The following is a 13439-nucleotide window of genomic DNA, read 5'->3' as shown; positions in this document are numbered from 1 at the left end:
AAGACAGGAAAAGAAACAGTCAGCTTGTCTCCTCCTGTTTTAAAAACAAAATCCTTTTTTTTTCCCCTAGCATTTCTACTTGTAGAAAAGACAGAGATCTCTGCTGTAAAATCACAGTATTTCACTGGGATAGAATGCAGCCCTTCATGAATTCCTTAAGTCCCTTCATTTCTTCACAAACCGCCTGCTCTAGTGGAGTCCTTTCCTTCCAGCAGGATTTCATCTGCACCAATTTAAATTTTCAGACTTCTAGACATAAGGGGAAATAAGCTTCCAGCATGACTCAATTATAGGAAGTTTGTTTTTCTTTGTCTCGTTAGGCTTCCCTCTGCCTGTGCAATACTTGGTTCACTCAGCTTTAATACGAATATTTTCATTTAAAGACATAAAATCTGCAAAATTTTTGGACAAGCCCCCTGGTTTATGTAACCCAGCTTAGATGAGACACTCAGTTAAACTTGAGACACATAAAAGACATTCACCATGCCTGCACAAGGAGCTTTACACACGAGCTCGTTTAACACATAGCAAGTTCTGCTTCTGTTGGCATCTATGTGGGTTTGCCCCGATATCAGCACAGATGCAGCAGGCAACAAGATGTCATATTGGTTAGTTGTGTGTGGTAAATAAGTCTTAGTCCACAAAGCACTTCTGCCCAGAATAAGAAGCAATCTGTTCACTCAATTTTTATGCTAATGGCCACCTCCAAAGGAACAAGGGTAATATTGCACACAGTTGCCTACAGTGTGATTCCCATGTTACAAGAGGAAAATCCTCAATCTTTAAATGCCAGGACCAAACTGCACTGCTGCTGCCACTGGAGGAGGTGAGCAAAGTACCAGAAATAAAGCTGATTAAAAACCTCTCCTCTTCATTTTTACCTTTTGAATCAGCTCTGCCACTTTTCATAACTGGTTCCCTTGCCTTTCTGTGCACAGAAGGCTTTCCTAGATTGTTTGTCATCACAGTATGTAAGTTGCTGTGGCTGAGATATGCCCACAAGGACACTGGAAAGAGTTCTTACACTTTTTTTTTCCTAGAGAAAACAAATCAGTGACATAAAGGAAAGCTATATCTCTCCCCGTAACCTTGCTGCTTGCTTAAGCCTCATACCATAAGTAGAGTGAAGAAGTCTGATTACTGGTGAGCACTCTAAGGAGGTAGGTCTAACACACCATCAGAAGGTTTTGAGATTTAGCAGCTGTTTATCAGTGGTTGATTTTCCACACTTTCTCCAGATCAGCTGTACCAACACAAAATCAGTGAAACCATGTAACCAGTTAGATTTGGTAGTGCTTCATTCTGATGTAAATAATACACCAGGTGTAATACACTGGAAAAACAGGCCCTTGGAGCAGGGTAATATTGAAGTGATGTGCCAAAATAATACTGGGGAGCACTATACAGCTGGACCCATCTTTTTCCAGAAGAAATCTGAACCTAGGTTTCTAACCATTAAACTGTTAAGAAAACATGGCATCTTTCAGTAAGTACAGAGGAGAACATTTTGCAGCAATGGTACCAAAAAATCTTTAGTCTTATTTATACTGGACCGGTCTGATCTTAAATAATTAATGTAAATCAGAAGTAGCAACATGGACTTATTCTGGATTTACACTGGAATAAATGAGATCACAATCTGGCCTAAACTACTAATGGGAAATAAAACCCTGACCACAGATGAATGCAGTTACACCATGGAGTCCTTCATTACACTTTATGGACACTGACTTCACAGTAAAGTGGCTGGCACTCAGGTAAAACCAGATGGAGTGAAATTTGGTCCATTAAACCTTGCCATAAATACATTCCTTACACAGTAAATGTTATTGGACACAAAGTAGAGATGGAAAGATTAAGAGAAAACCACATCATCTCCCCCCTACTCAATGCAAGGTTGTTCCCTGTGCTCCATGTTTCAAAGTCTTTGTTTGTTTTGGTTTTTAAAGACTCCAGTGAAAGAGATTCCACCACTGACCTTGGAAAGCTATGTTATAATCCAACTCAAAGGCATAATGTAACACTTCTATCTCTTTATGTTGCAAAAATGTTGGCCTGCAATGTCAAATGTTTACATCAACAGGAAACAACCGTGTATTAATGTTCAACAGCAATGCATTGGGAAGAATACAATCTCATGACTTACAGAAATCTCCCAAGAGGTGACAATGAGTGTAATATGTTGGTCCCAACTGACAGCCTAAGACTCTCAGGCTCTCTTTTATTGCTCAGATGTGTTTATGTGCTGATACTTGCATTATCAGACTAGGCATTGTCATGGGAACTCAAAATTCTGTCCAGTGTGCAGCAGACAAACACTGGAGTACATCATCAGTATGGTGGAACATAAAGAGAATATTGCAATGTCCTTTAGTCTTAGCTGGAAAATGAGTGGTTTCTGATCATTGTCTGGAAGCGAGTAATAGCCCTTGATGAACCAGATGAGGCTCAGAGACAGGCCACAAAAACACCAGACAACCTGAAAAAATGCTATGCAAGAGAGAGAGAAATTATTGCTTCAGGAACACATTGTCATAAGCTATCAAGAGCAAGCCCCTAAATGGATTTAAAAAGTAATGAAAGGCTAATTAGCTGGGCTGCAGTAACAATAGACAATGCTTCTTCCCACCCAGGGCAGTATAAACTCATCTGCTTCTGAAACTCAGCAAAGCTCAAATCTCATGGAGAGGCAATAGAAAGAACTTGGTACTTTCTTTTTAAAAAAGCTGGAGTTGGCCCACATATAAACCAGAGGATAGACAAGCTCATCTAATGCAATAAAATTCATGTATGCCTGCATCATTTTGTGAAGGCCATTCGTATTCTACCTGTTAGCAAAACAGAGCCTATCATCCACCATTAGTGTGCAGATTCTATCTATCAGTAGCTAATTGTAACTCAAATACCCTAGTTGCTTCCTTTGGTATATCCAAAACCTGAAAACCACAGGCTAAACTCTACCCCCATCAGATCTGTATGCCTGCTAAAGTCACACACACCTTGCAAGCACATCTCAGGGTAGAATTTTTGCTTCCTGTCTACACAATAATGTTGACAACAGGTCACATTATAATACAGATCCAGGCTGATTTGACTTTGTAAAAGATATTTCAAAAGCAGCAGAGCCTAGAACAGAACTCAGATATGCTGCTTTATAAGTCACATCCTCTTTGGCAGTCTGCTGGTCAGTTGTTGATGATCACAGTTTCAGACAGTCTTAACTTCAGGTTCCTTTCAAAGCCAAGGAGATAGTGAGATATAAGTTTTTAGCTCACAAATCTGGTAAGAGAGCTGATTCAGCTAACATAAAGGAGTAAGAGTCCACCAACACTGCTAGAAATAGTAATTTCTTTTCTCTTAGCATATAAGCTCTGATTTTTTTAGTGCTCAAAGGTTCCTCATTCAGTTAGGTGGTTGTTACTTCTGTATTTACATTGTACTACACAGACACCAGCAAATCAAATATAAGCAAAGAAAACTGTGTCTGAAAAACTATAATTTTGTTCCCTACTCTGCAAAGTAACACTGCATGCACATTCATTTCACTATTTTATTTCCTCAAAAATAAGTTGACAAGGGCTAGGTTGAGTTTTCAAAACTTACAAGCCACTCATATTCTTGTAAACATTTTATAATTTTTTTGCAAAGCATCTATTATAAATTATTGTAAACAGTGATTTCCTGTAAGAAATTAATGTAAACCCAAAAAGTATATAAGTGAACAATGATTCCCTTCTTTATACAACCTGCCCAGTCCCTTGGTGACATCTGTCTGCACAGCTCTAATTATGAGAAGTCATGTGTCGGGACAAATGATGGCGTTCTCGGAAGTACTCATGACAAATGGGACATGTTAGCTTCTCCTCTCGTCTCCTCTTGCACTGGGATTCAGTTGAGGAGTATTCTTTTTTGTGATGTGACCGCATGTGGAAGACTAAATCGGATGTCATGCGAAAGGACAGGTTGCATTTGGCACACCAGTTCTGGGCAGCCACTCCAAAGGATGTGAAGGTGGGGGGAAGAAGAGTCAAGGAAGAGGAGGAGGAGGAAGAAGAAGTGGTGGTTGTGTTTTGTAACTGTCCTCCTGCTTGTTTGGGCCACGGTTCTGAGGTATATGGGAAAACATTGCTCCGAGTGATGCTTGTCTGCAGCATCTGAGCATTACACAAATCACTGACAAAGAACTTGGAATTGAGAAGAGTGCTGCAGCACATGATGTCTGTGGTGGCAATGAAGCCAGACAGCTCCCCCAGGCTCTTTGCTGACTCACTCATGGGATGAGAAGAATTTATTGCAGCTCTTTCTGTTAGACGCTTACTGGGTTTGCTGAAAGCACTTTTCTGTTCTCCTCGAGCTCTGGTGGGCCAAACAAAGGAGAATGCACTACTAGAGGAGTTCACCAACACTTCCTTTGATATCTGCTCTTTACCACCTGGGACTGTGCCATCCTCCTGCTCTGGCTCCTTCAGCTTCTCATTCCTCAGCTTCTCCTTCATCCTCCTGACCTCAGTGAAAGCACTCTGCTTCTGCTCTAAAACATCCTTCCTAGCTGACTGCCTCCCTGAACTAAGCTTCCAGAAAGAACCAGCCAATGCATGCTCTCCTCCAACCTCTTCCTTGCCCCCACAGTTACGTTCCTCAGTCAAATTATTGGTTTTCTCCAACAACACTGTTTTCCTGCTCCTGTTGTTCTCAGCCTCTTCAGATTTTGCTCTCCTTTCTCCAACAAGACCATGTGCATCATCTTTACAAGCTGCCATTTTGACTTCTAGATCCCTTGCCAGACTGTGGAAATTTGTGGTCTGCTCAGCTAAGTTGCTCTTTTCAGTCTTAGGGTTCTGGAAGTTCCTCCACAGCAGGGCACTCTTCTCTGGGACACAGAGGAAACGGACATGGGATAGGTAGGAATGCTCACATTTAAAGACTCGGTCGCATTCTTGGCATCTCAACTCTGCAGAAACAGACAACAAATGATGAGTTTTGCAAAGGCAGAATCGTGGATGGATGCAGATACTGACCCTGTCATTGACACAAACAAAAAAATCAGAAACACCTCTTGTGTCACACATGGTAAAGCTAATGCCAGTGCAGAATCAGGTCCCTTCCTGCTATACAAAATGGTTCCCTCTTATTTGCCTCCATATGCTACTTGCAGAAATGCTTTCATTTAGACTCTCAAGCCAGAACTGTATTACATAAAATGTAATTATATTACATAAAATTAAATAAAATGGCCAGTACACAGTGACCTGGATAAAATCATATAGACTTTATGATGATTTGAAGTCTGAACCCAGATTTGGGTCTACATTTCTAAACTAAGTCATTGGCTTTAATACAGGACAAATGTTAAACTCTATGTATCCAAGCAATAATGTGTTTTAGACCTGGATTCAAAGATTTTGACCCGAGCCTCTATTTTTAGGATATTCTGGAAGTTTAATACCATTCACAAATCATCTGACCTTAGCCTGAAGCCTTTACTCATGCTCATTTGGCAAGCTGTTATATGCCTTAAGGCACAGCCGTCTGTGGCACAGAAAATAATGTTCAAAGTGAAACAATGCCAGTGATGTGCAGGAGGAATGGGGAACACTGTTTCCTTCTGGCCTTCAGACCTACTGTATCTCGGGTTCACTGGGAGGATTGATTGCCATGAACAGATGATACATAATTCAGCAACCAAGACATGTACGGTACCTCTTAACCTTTGCAAACTATATCCATGCTATGTTATTTCACAACACACAGCAATTTTTAAATGCAAATGATGCCAGACAGCACCTGAGGCCTCGGCTACATAGGAAAGTTCATAGATTGGTTAAGTAGTACCACAGATTCCTAATTTTGGGCTAAGCGTAGCTCAGATCACTTTCCAAATTACAGAAACTGAACTTTCTGTAAGAAAATAAGGCTGCTGTATTGGGTGGAACATTACATCTGCTAGTTTAAAGTTTCTTGTGCAGATAACACTTTTCCCTGGTGAATCCAAAGGGCTGACAGTGTGTGTCTATGCAGAAGCTAACAGAATACACTAAAACCAGCCAGAATTATTTAGTGAGTTCCTCCTATGAATGTGTCTCTATTAATTTAATATTAATTTACAGAAAAGCACATTATCATATAAATTTGCCAATTCATACCTTTACCAGCCTACACCTTTACTAACCAACCTCTACAAACCAACTACAGGGAATGTAGAAAGGGTTTTGTTCCAATCTAACTAGATAAAGTTTGGAGCAAATGATAGCTGTAGTCAGACTTGGCATGGACCTGACTGATTTTCTTGGTGTCTACGTAATGTAGATGTTTATTTTTTCAACAACTGCCAGGTAAACTTCCTTTGGAGCAATGAATTTTCACCAATATCTTAGAAACAAACTCAAGCCCTTTTCCTCCTCCCCACTGTATCCCACACCAAACAGGCAGACTGCTGTATGCAGTACTGTCGGGTTTATTATGCATTTTTATAGCCCTGGTCATTTACAAGATTAAAGCTGAACACTGGCCTATACCTGATTCCTCAATGAGCTAAAAAAAGGCATATTTCCAATTGATAATTTAGACTTTTAGGATTCCAAGTTAGTCAGGTGCACTGGTTTCCATTACATAGCTCAAAAATTTCTGCATGAATCCCTAGTGCACCATCCTCTGCTAGAAAGTAGAATGAAAATGGCATTGAGAACTGCAAATTTGTTCTTGCTCTATGCCTCCAGTTCAATCCCCAAAGCAGAAGATCTCTTCTCTTAGCTGACCAGCTAAGGATTTAGACAAGTTTTATTTCACTTATTACAAAACAACCGCATACTAAAGAAGTTGTAGATTCACTTTCTGCCCTCAGTGACCCCTGCAGTCAGCAACTTGGTACTTACCATTCTGGGGACTCTGAGGTTTTATCTCATTGAAACCCAAGAGGCTGGAAAGCTCCTCATCATACCAGACAAGCAACTCCTCGTTTTTACTGATTTTCCTGGTGGAGCGATAATATAACTGGCTGTTTTCTAAGTAAGCTTCCAAGTTCTGCTCCTTGCTATTGGCAGCTGCTTGTACAAGTCTCATCCAAGGCAGTCCTGTGGGACTGTGCACAGACGTAACGTCTACCTGTGAGACAGGACACATAAAAGGGAAGTTACAGGTCTTGAGAGCCAGAGTAAGATTTCCATCACATTCAAGAACAAAGCCTGTTTTCTGCCTTATATTGAGCAAATATGACAAAGCTGCGAGCCCGATACACACACCCATGTCAGCAAATCCAAAGTCATCATAGGGAAAAGGCTTCCCCTATGTGAATGCTAAGAACTCTGGGAATACAGCTGCATGGGAAAGAGAAGGAGACACCAATGTTCATGTGTAACATCTCATGGCAATGCCATGGTATGTTGGTCAGTCTCTGGCCCACTCATGGCAAGGATGATGTTCTCTGTCCTTTGCAGGTTATCTCATGAGACAGTGCCAGGTGTGGATCACAGAGGTACAGAAGGTGTGATCCTCTGTAAGAAGGGGTCTCAGTCTCATGGGAAAATGGGATACGAGTCAGGGTGCTGTGGCCTGGGGGGATGAGAGATGCGCAGACCCCTGGATCAATGCAGTGAGAGACTGAAAATGAACACACACTCCACACACTCTTGGTAGATGCATGTGGAGTTTTTCACTGACATAAGAGGACATGGATCAGGAGGTATAAGAATAACCCTCAGTTATTTGATTCAACATCCCAACTAGATAACATCTGCATATCTGTTTGGCTAGATTACATAAAACATAGATTTTATTAAATATAACCAAGAAGCACTTATATGATTTCTTTCCTTTTTAAGAAACAAAATTAGATATTCATATTCTTACCTTTGATAAATAATTAAATTCATTTCAAGGTATCTAAACAGATAAAACCTCATCAGATCAGTATTCTTAATGAAATAATTTCTTAGGTTGTAAGGTCAGGCACTAAAAAGTTTAAAAAATAATATTAAGTCTGCTATTTAAAGTTCTCTTCTGTGTGTATTAAAGTGTAGTCCTCAGTCACATATAAACTTTTATCCACAGGACTCCTGAGTCATTTAGTCACAGGCTGACTATGCTCTGGACATAATATAACTACAAAACATTTGGCTTGGTCTTCCTCTTTCAGTGTGACTCCCATCTTAGTTTATTACACTGAATAGGGACTGATTTATTTCTTTATAGGTTTTTCCTTGCTGTTTACCACAGCAGATCTATGCCCTCTGCAGTATTTGAAAGATGGGGAAGATTTTCATAGCTTGAAGGCTGAAACACAGGGCGATCAAGGGCAGCATTTACATGTATAAAAAGCCTCAACTAATTTTTGAAGCATTAAGTCATTGTTTAGAAAGGAAAAAGTTTGAAAATGAAAAATGTCTAATGACAAGTATGATCTAAATTTCACCCCAAGCAATGTATAGCTCTTTGTTTTCCACTAATTGCAGGGCAGCCATTCAGTGGTGTTTGGTATCAAAAACAGTATTTTGGCTAATTATTTCTCTAGTTTTAACTGACTATTCCCTACCGGGAAGAGTACGATCACATTAGTAGCTTGGATACAAGAATGAAACATTAAGGGACCATTAGGATGAGAGTTAATTAGTATAAGGGAGAAAATAAATTAGAATGGCCTGTAACTGGTTCTCTCTAAATGCCACAGTAATTAACAATGATTGAGAAATACAAGTGTCTGACAGCGACACAAGAACACCCACACACAGTGGTTGTAACTAATAGCTATGACAGAGGCTGTCATATTTTAGTTGCTGTGTTTCAGAAATACTGAGCAGCCACCCAGTGCTCTAAGCAAAGTCAAAGGGAGCACAGCTTCTCCAGGAACCAGGAGTCCAGGGAAAGAGCTGAGTGAGCCTAAAGAAAGTGCGGAGGAGTACCAGACATAAGATCTGGGTGCTGCCAAATAGAAGCACGCACCAGCATTAGTTTTTCCGTGTGTTTAGAGTCACTATAATAAACCCAGCAAGTCCACCCTGTTCTGGAGATGGCAATCCCTCAGATGAATCCTTTGCACCCATATAGGAGGAAAGGGTTTCACAGCCCAACAGGCTCAATCATAGCTGGGCTATGGAAGCAATGTGGCTTCCTTGGGAGAGACTGGAGGAGAACGGAGAGAATATGACTCTTCCTTGAAACCCACAAGAAGCTGTAAGGGGTAGAGGAACTCAGCTGGAAAGAACTACCTGTGCCAAGGGTTGCCAAGGCATTTGCTTTGCCCAAGTGCATAAATTGGGCCAAGGAGTTCAAATTAAGGTCTCCAAGTGGATGAGAGAAAAATTATGGAGTTCCCTTTTGGTCTAAACAAAAAAGCCGAAGATGAACCATTGTAAGAAATAATATTCCCAAATTCTTGCCAAATTATTCCTGTGTGTATTCTGTTTGTACTATAGCCAGCAGAGCAAAACTCATTTCTTGTTCTGCATTTCCGTGCCATGATAACAACAAAGTATCATGATTGAATTGTTAATTAATTGACTACACAGAGTTAGGAGCTTAACAGTAGTTCCTGATTTCTGGAAGGTTTACTTTTAATTATGAGTAGTTAACAGGATATGGGACTACCGATTGCATCTAAAACAGCTACTTGCACAGAATTCCATGCATTTACTGCCAAAAGACAGAGATCTGAGCCAACTCAGGCATCCAATTTCATTGCTGCATAGCAATTACTTAGCTCAAGTGTAGAAAAACACTAAAGCCATCTCTCCAGAGGGCTCTTCCAATGTAGAAACCCTTTGAGGCTGTTTCTTGAGTCTACAGTAATTCAAAACTCCCAGGAGAAATACTGACATATTCCATAAATAAAGCCTCATTTCAGGACAGGTTTCTCTCCAAAGAGTTCGTCGATCTCCTGGAGTGCTAATAACACTGTCCAAGAAAGCAAACTTGAGCCAGACTCAAAACAGTCAGATAAACCCTGAAGCCTTTTACTCTCTTTCTTACTCTGTTTAAAGTAGAAGTGTAAAACAGGTATATCCCAACAACTGTATCTTCCATATTACACACACACACTGGGATTTCTCTCCTCCAGAGCAGAGAACTCTTAAGTGAACCTGGATCTCTCCCAGATCCATCCATGCCATGGAATGGGGGAAATTGGCTTTCCTCACACCGTAAAACACTACCTCCCCATCTTCATCTAGACCAATGGTGACTGAAAGGCACTCCAAGACCCAGAAAGCCAGGGTAACAGGCCAGCACGAAATATGCATTGTTCAAATGAAAATGTTATGATAAACAGTGGCTATGGAACAAAAAAATTTTGGTAAATAAAGTTAGAAAGTTAACGCTCCATCACAATCCTGGGGTTTCTGCCTTCTCTACAGTGATTGAGAAGTGTAGCTCTAAAACAGACATACATATCTAAGGTAACTTTAGGAGGTCCATGTACTAACAGCAGTGAGTTGTGGCTGCCTGAAGATTGTGTGGACTAGGTGATTTCACTTTTATGGATAACTGAGCAAACTGTGTTAGCACTTGCTTGGATCTGTCAATAAATGCTGTGAATCCACCACCTGCATGAATCAGTGCAATGCCACAGTTTTCCCTCTCTGTTCTCACAGGGTTGTCACACCTGATAAATATCCTTTGTCCTGTGTAAGGATGAAACCTGAGTGTGAGGTTTCTAAACTATTTGTCCCTCTCCCCTCCTAGTCCACACCAGTGCTGAAGCAGATCATCAATCGTCAGCCTAGAAGTGGAACTTTGTATTCTTCCTGCAAAGGAAACAGTTTTCACTGAGGTCCCTCTAATCTACAGCTCATAAATCAGAAATGAATTGACTACTTCTCCCCTCTGAAGGAGCTGTTACTCATACTGAACAAAACAAAAAGCCTACCCCTAGAAAAGTTACCTTCTCAGAGATGGTGTAGCTCTTTTTGATATGACTGACATTAAACACTGTTTTCTCATACCTTAAATACATAGTGGATGTTCCGTCTATCAGAACACTTGAGAGCAATAAAAGCTACAGTGTCCAGCAGGGTGTTCTGGAGCAAGCATGGTCCAAAAACGACTTCTTCAGGAATGTCTTGTGTGGTATGAACAGTAGCCAATATGTCCGGAAAATGGTGATGCAGAAGCTTGTTGTCACTTGTCCAAAGGAATTTAGGCAAAGATGTAAGTTCCATTATAAACCTATAAAATACACAAAAAATCACATTTGGAATAGAGATGGAAGTGGGCATCACTACTTACAATACAGAGACTTCCAGGACTATAGGTGAATTGTAAGAGCATGCCAGGACATTGTTGGTTACAGAGTTTAAGCATTACAACATCCAGTTTAGAAAGAGAAAGATTACTTTGCACTAAACCAAAATCTTAGGTTTGTAAACAAGTGAGTTACTCTTCCTGGAATAGGCAGACACTCCAAGAGTTCAACTGTTACTCTCTACAGTCAGAAATAAGACGCTTTGGGAACAGTAAGGAGAATTTTCAGTAACTAGAACTCAGCATATTCTTGTTCAGCACGTTCTCAGATATCCTTCTTAATTATTAATAGTTTGTAGAGGTGTGAAGAAAGGTAGAGAAGGAGAAAGGCAATTAAAAAAGCAAGCACTTTTTGAAATACATTTTTAAAAAGCTGTGCTTTTTTATTTGAGTGCAACATCAGTCTAGTTTCTGGCTAAGCTGACACAAAACTAGAAATAAGTCCCAAGTCTACCCAACCTGAATGCACAAAATCTGTGGAGATGGATGAAAAATATTTTTATATCTCAATATATGTTATCAGCTGTTGCTGAGAAAATCAAATCAGATTATGACTATTTGCATAGCAACACTTTTAGCACAATGTTAGTAGAAGATGAATTTTCCTGCCCTGAATGTAGAATATTTTTCAGTGCAGAGGCAAGTTCTGCAATGCAAGTCACAATCTGTGAACTCAATATGAAGTGAGGAGGCAGGTTTGAGTTATCTGTCATTCTAAGCTTCTTTAGGTTTTTAATAAAGATATTGCCATCTCCAGCTCCCAGCTGGAGGTCATGGAAAACCCCTCATTTATGCCATCAAGAGCTGGATCAGGTCCATTAGGCAGAGAAAATTAAAGAGAACAGCAACAAGCCCTGAAGATGCCTTAGCCTAATAAATACTGAGATAGAAGGGCTGAAAATCTAGTCTAATCTTTCTCACTCTCTGACATCAGAATTGATTTGTTACTCACCGACTCACTACTTAAACTGAAGTGGTATAATGTGCTCAGGAGAGTTCCACTGATTTAACTAAATCAATTTCTAATTCAGTATGGTTAATTCATTATAATTTTTTCCTTGTAGGCAAGGTTTAAGATCTTACCCTAAAAATATTAGAATACATGGTCACATATTCAGTATGTAGTAAACATCTGATGGATGAAGGCCTAAACCAGATGACCAAGGCAAAGAGTGGGATATAACAGGTAAAAAAAAAAAGACTGGATGGCTTGCCAGGGATTAGTCACTAAGAGAAGGATAGACTGGGTTTCTGCTTTCTTTTAATGGTAAGTTTCACTTCCTGGTTTCCCAATCATTTCCTAAAGTTACTACTGGTGTGAAAACAAAATGACGGGATATATGTGTACATTTGTAGAATATATGGAATCTACCTAAATCAATACAATGTATTCATATGTATGTGGTTGTTTCAATTTAAAATATATCAATGAATAAATGGAAACAGTCAAGGCATATTTGTTTAAAATAATACCAAAAATAAAAGTTTCAAACCAATCAGAAATTAAATTTGATATCTAAAATGCTTAAAAGTCTCTCTAAATAAGTTTAGAAACAAATTGTAACCTGAGCCATTTTATTTTCTAAAGAATTCACATTCAGGAAATTCCTAATCTCTTCTGACATTATTTTACTTATCCACTTATGACCCTAGAAGGCAACACCTCTTACTAAGATTTCCGTTTCCGTGAAATTCATCTGAATTTTTTCATGTAAACTAAGATAGTGCTGTACCTTGACATACTGTTGGCAATCCAGGGGAAGCAGAAAACCGGGGCCCTCAAAATGAAGCTTTCAATGAGGAAGGATTTGAGTACACACACTTCTCATTGGAAGAGGATGCATGCTACCTATGTGCAGTCAGTTTTTTCCTCCAGAAACCTCAGCCCAAGCACATATACGAGGGTTTAAAGAAGCTACACTCCCTCCCAGCCAGCTACTGCTGCTTCCTCCCTTTCTCTATTTCAGCAGCTTTTCAGAGATTAACGTAAACCCAACCCTAACAAGAACCATTTCTCCAAAGGCTGAAAATGTGCGGGTACCAAGGGAAGCTGTGAGATTGATGTATAACAGCACCACCTAGTGATCCCTAATGCAATCCGCACCCCAAAGAAAGATTCACCAAGGAGTACGACACGCTCTAGCACTGTTTCCTGCCAGATAGGTGTGCAACCATCACCTCGAAAAGCACACCCACAGCCCACACCTCCA

At 40.0% G+C, this 13439-nt stretch overlaps 1 protein-coding gene across 1 annotated transcript; it reads right to left on the bottom strand.

Moving 5' to 3' along the window:
- Window positions 1-3523: 3523 nt before the first annotated feature.
- Window positions 3524-11150, bottom strand: ZNF488 (zinc finger protein 488). Its single transcript, XM_018068939.1, has 3 exons — window positions 10932-11150; window positions 6873-7101; window positions 3524-4951 (listed from the first exon to the last, which is right to left on the bottom strand). Exons 1-3 carry the CDS (start codon window positions 11145-11147, stop codon window positions 3783-3785), a joined length of 1614 nt encoding a protein of 537 aa, XP_017924428.1. The 5' UTR covers window positions 11148-11150; the 3' UTR covers window positions 3524-3782.
- Between the last annotated feature and the right edge of the window lie 2289 nt (window positions 11151-13439).

Source organism: Manacus vitellinus, unplaced genomic scaffold (genome assembly GCF_001715985.3).
Source record: "Manacus vitellinus isolate BGI_N305 unplaced genomic scaffold, ASM171598v3 scaffold_15_pilon, whole genome shotgun sequence".
Classification (NCBI taxonomy): Eukaryota; Metazoa; Chordata; class Aves; order Passeriformes; family Pipridae; genus Manacus; species Manacus vitellinus.
Note: the sequence above shows the minus strand (reverse complement) of the source record. Positions and strands in the feature narration are given on the sequence as shown.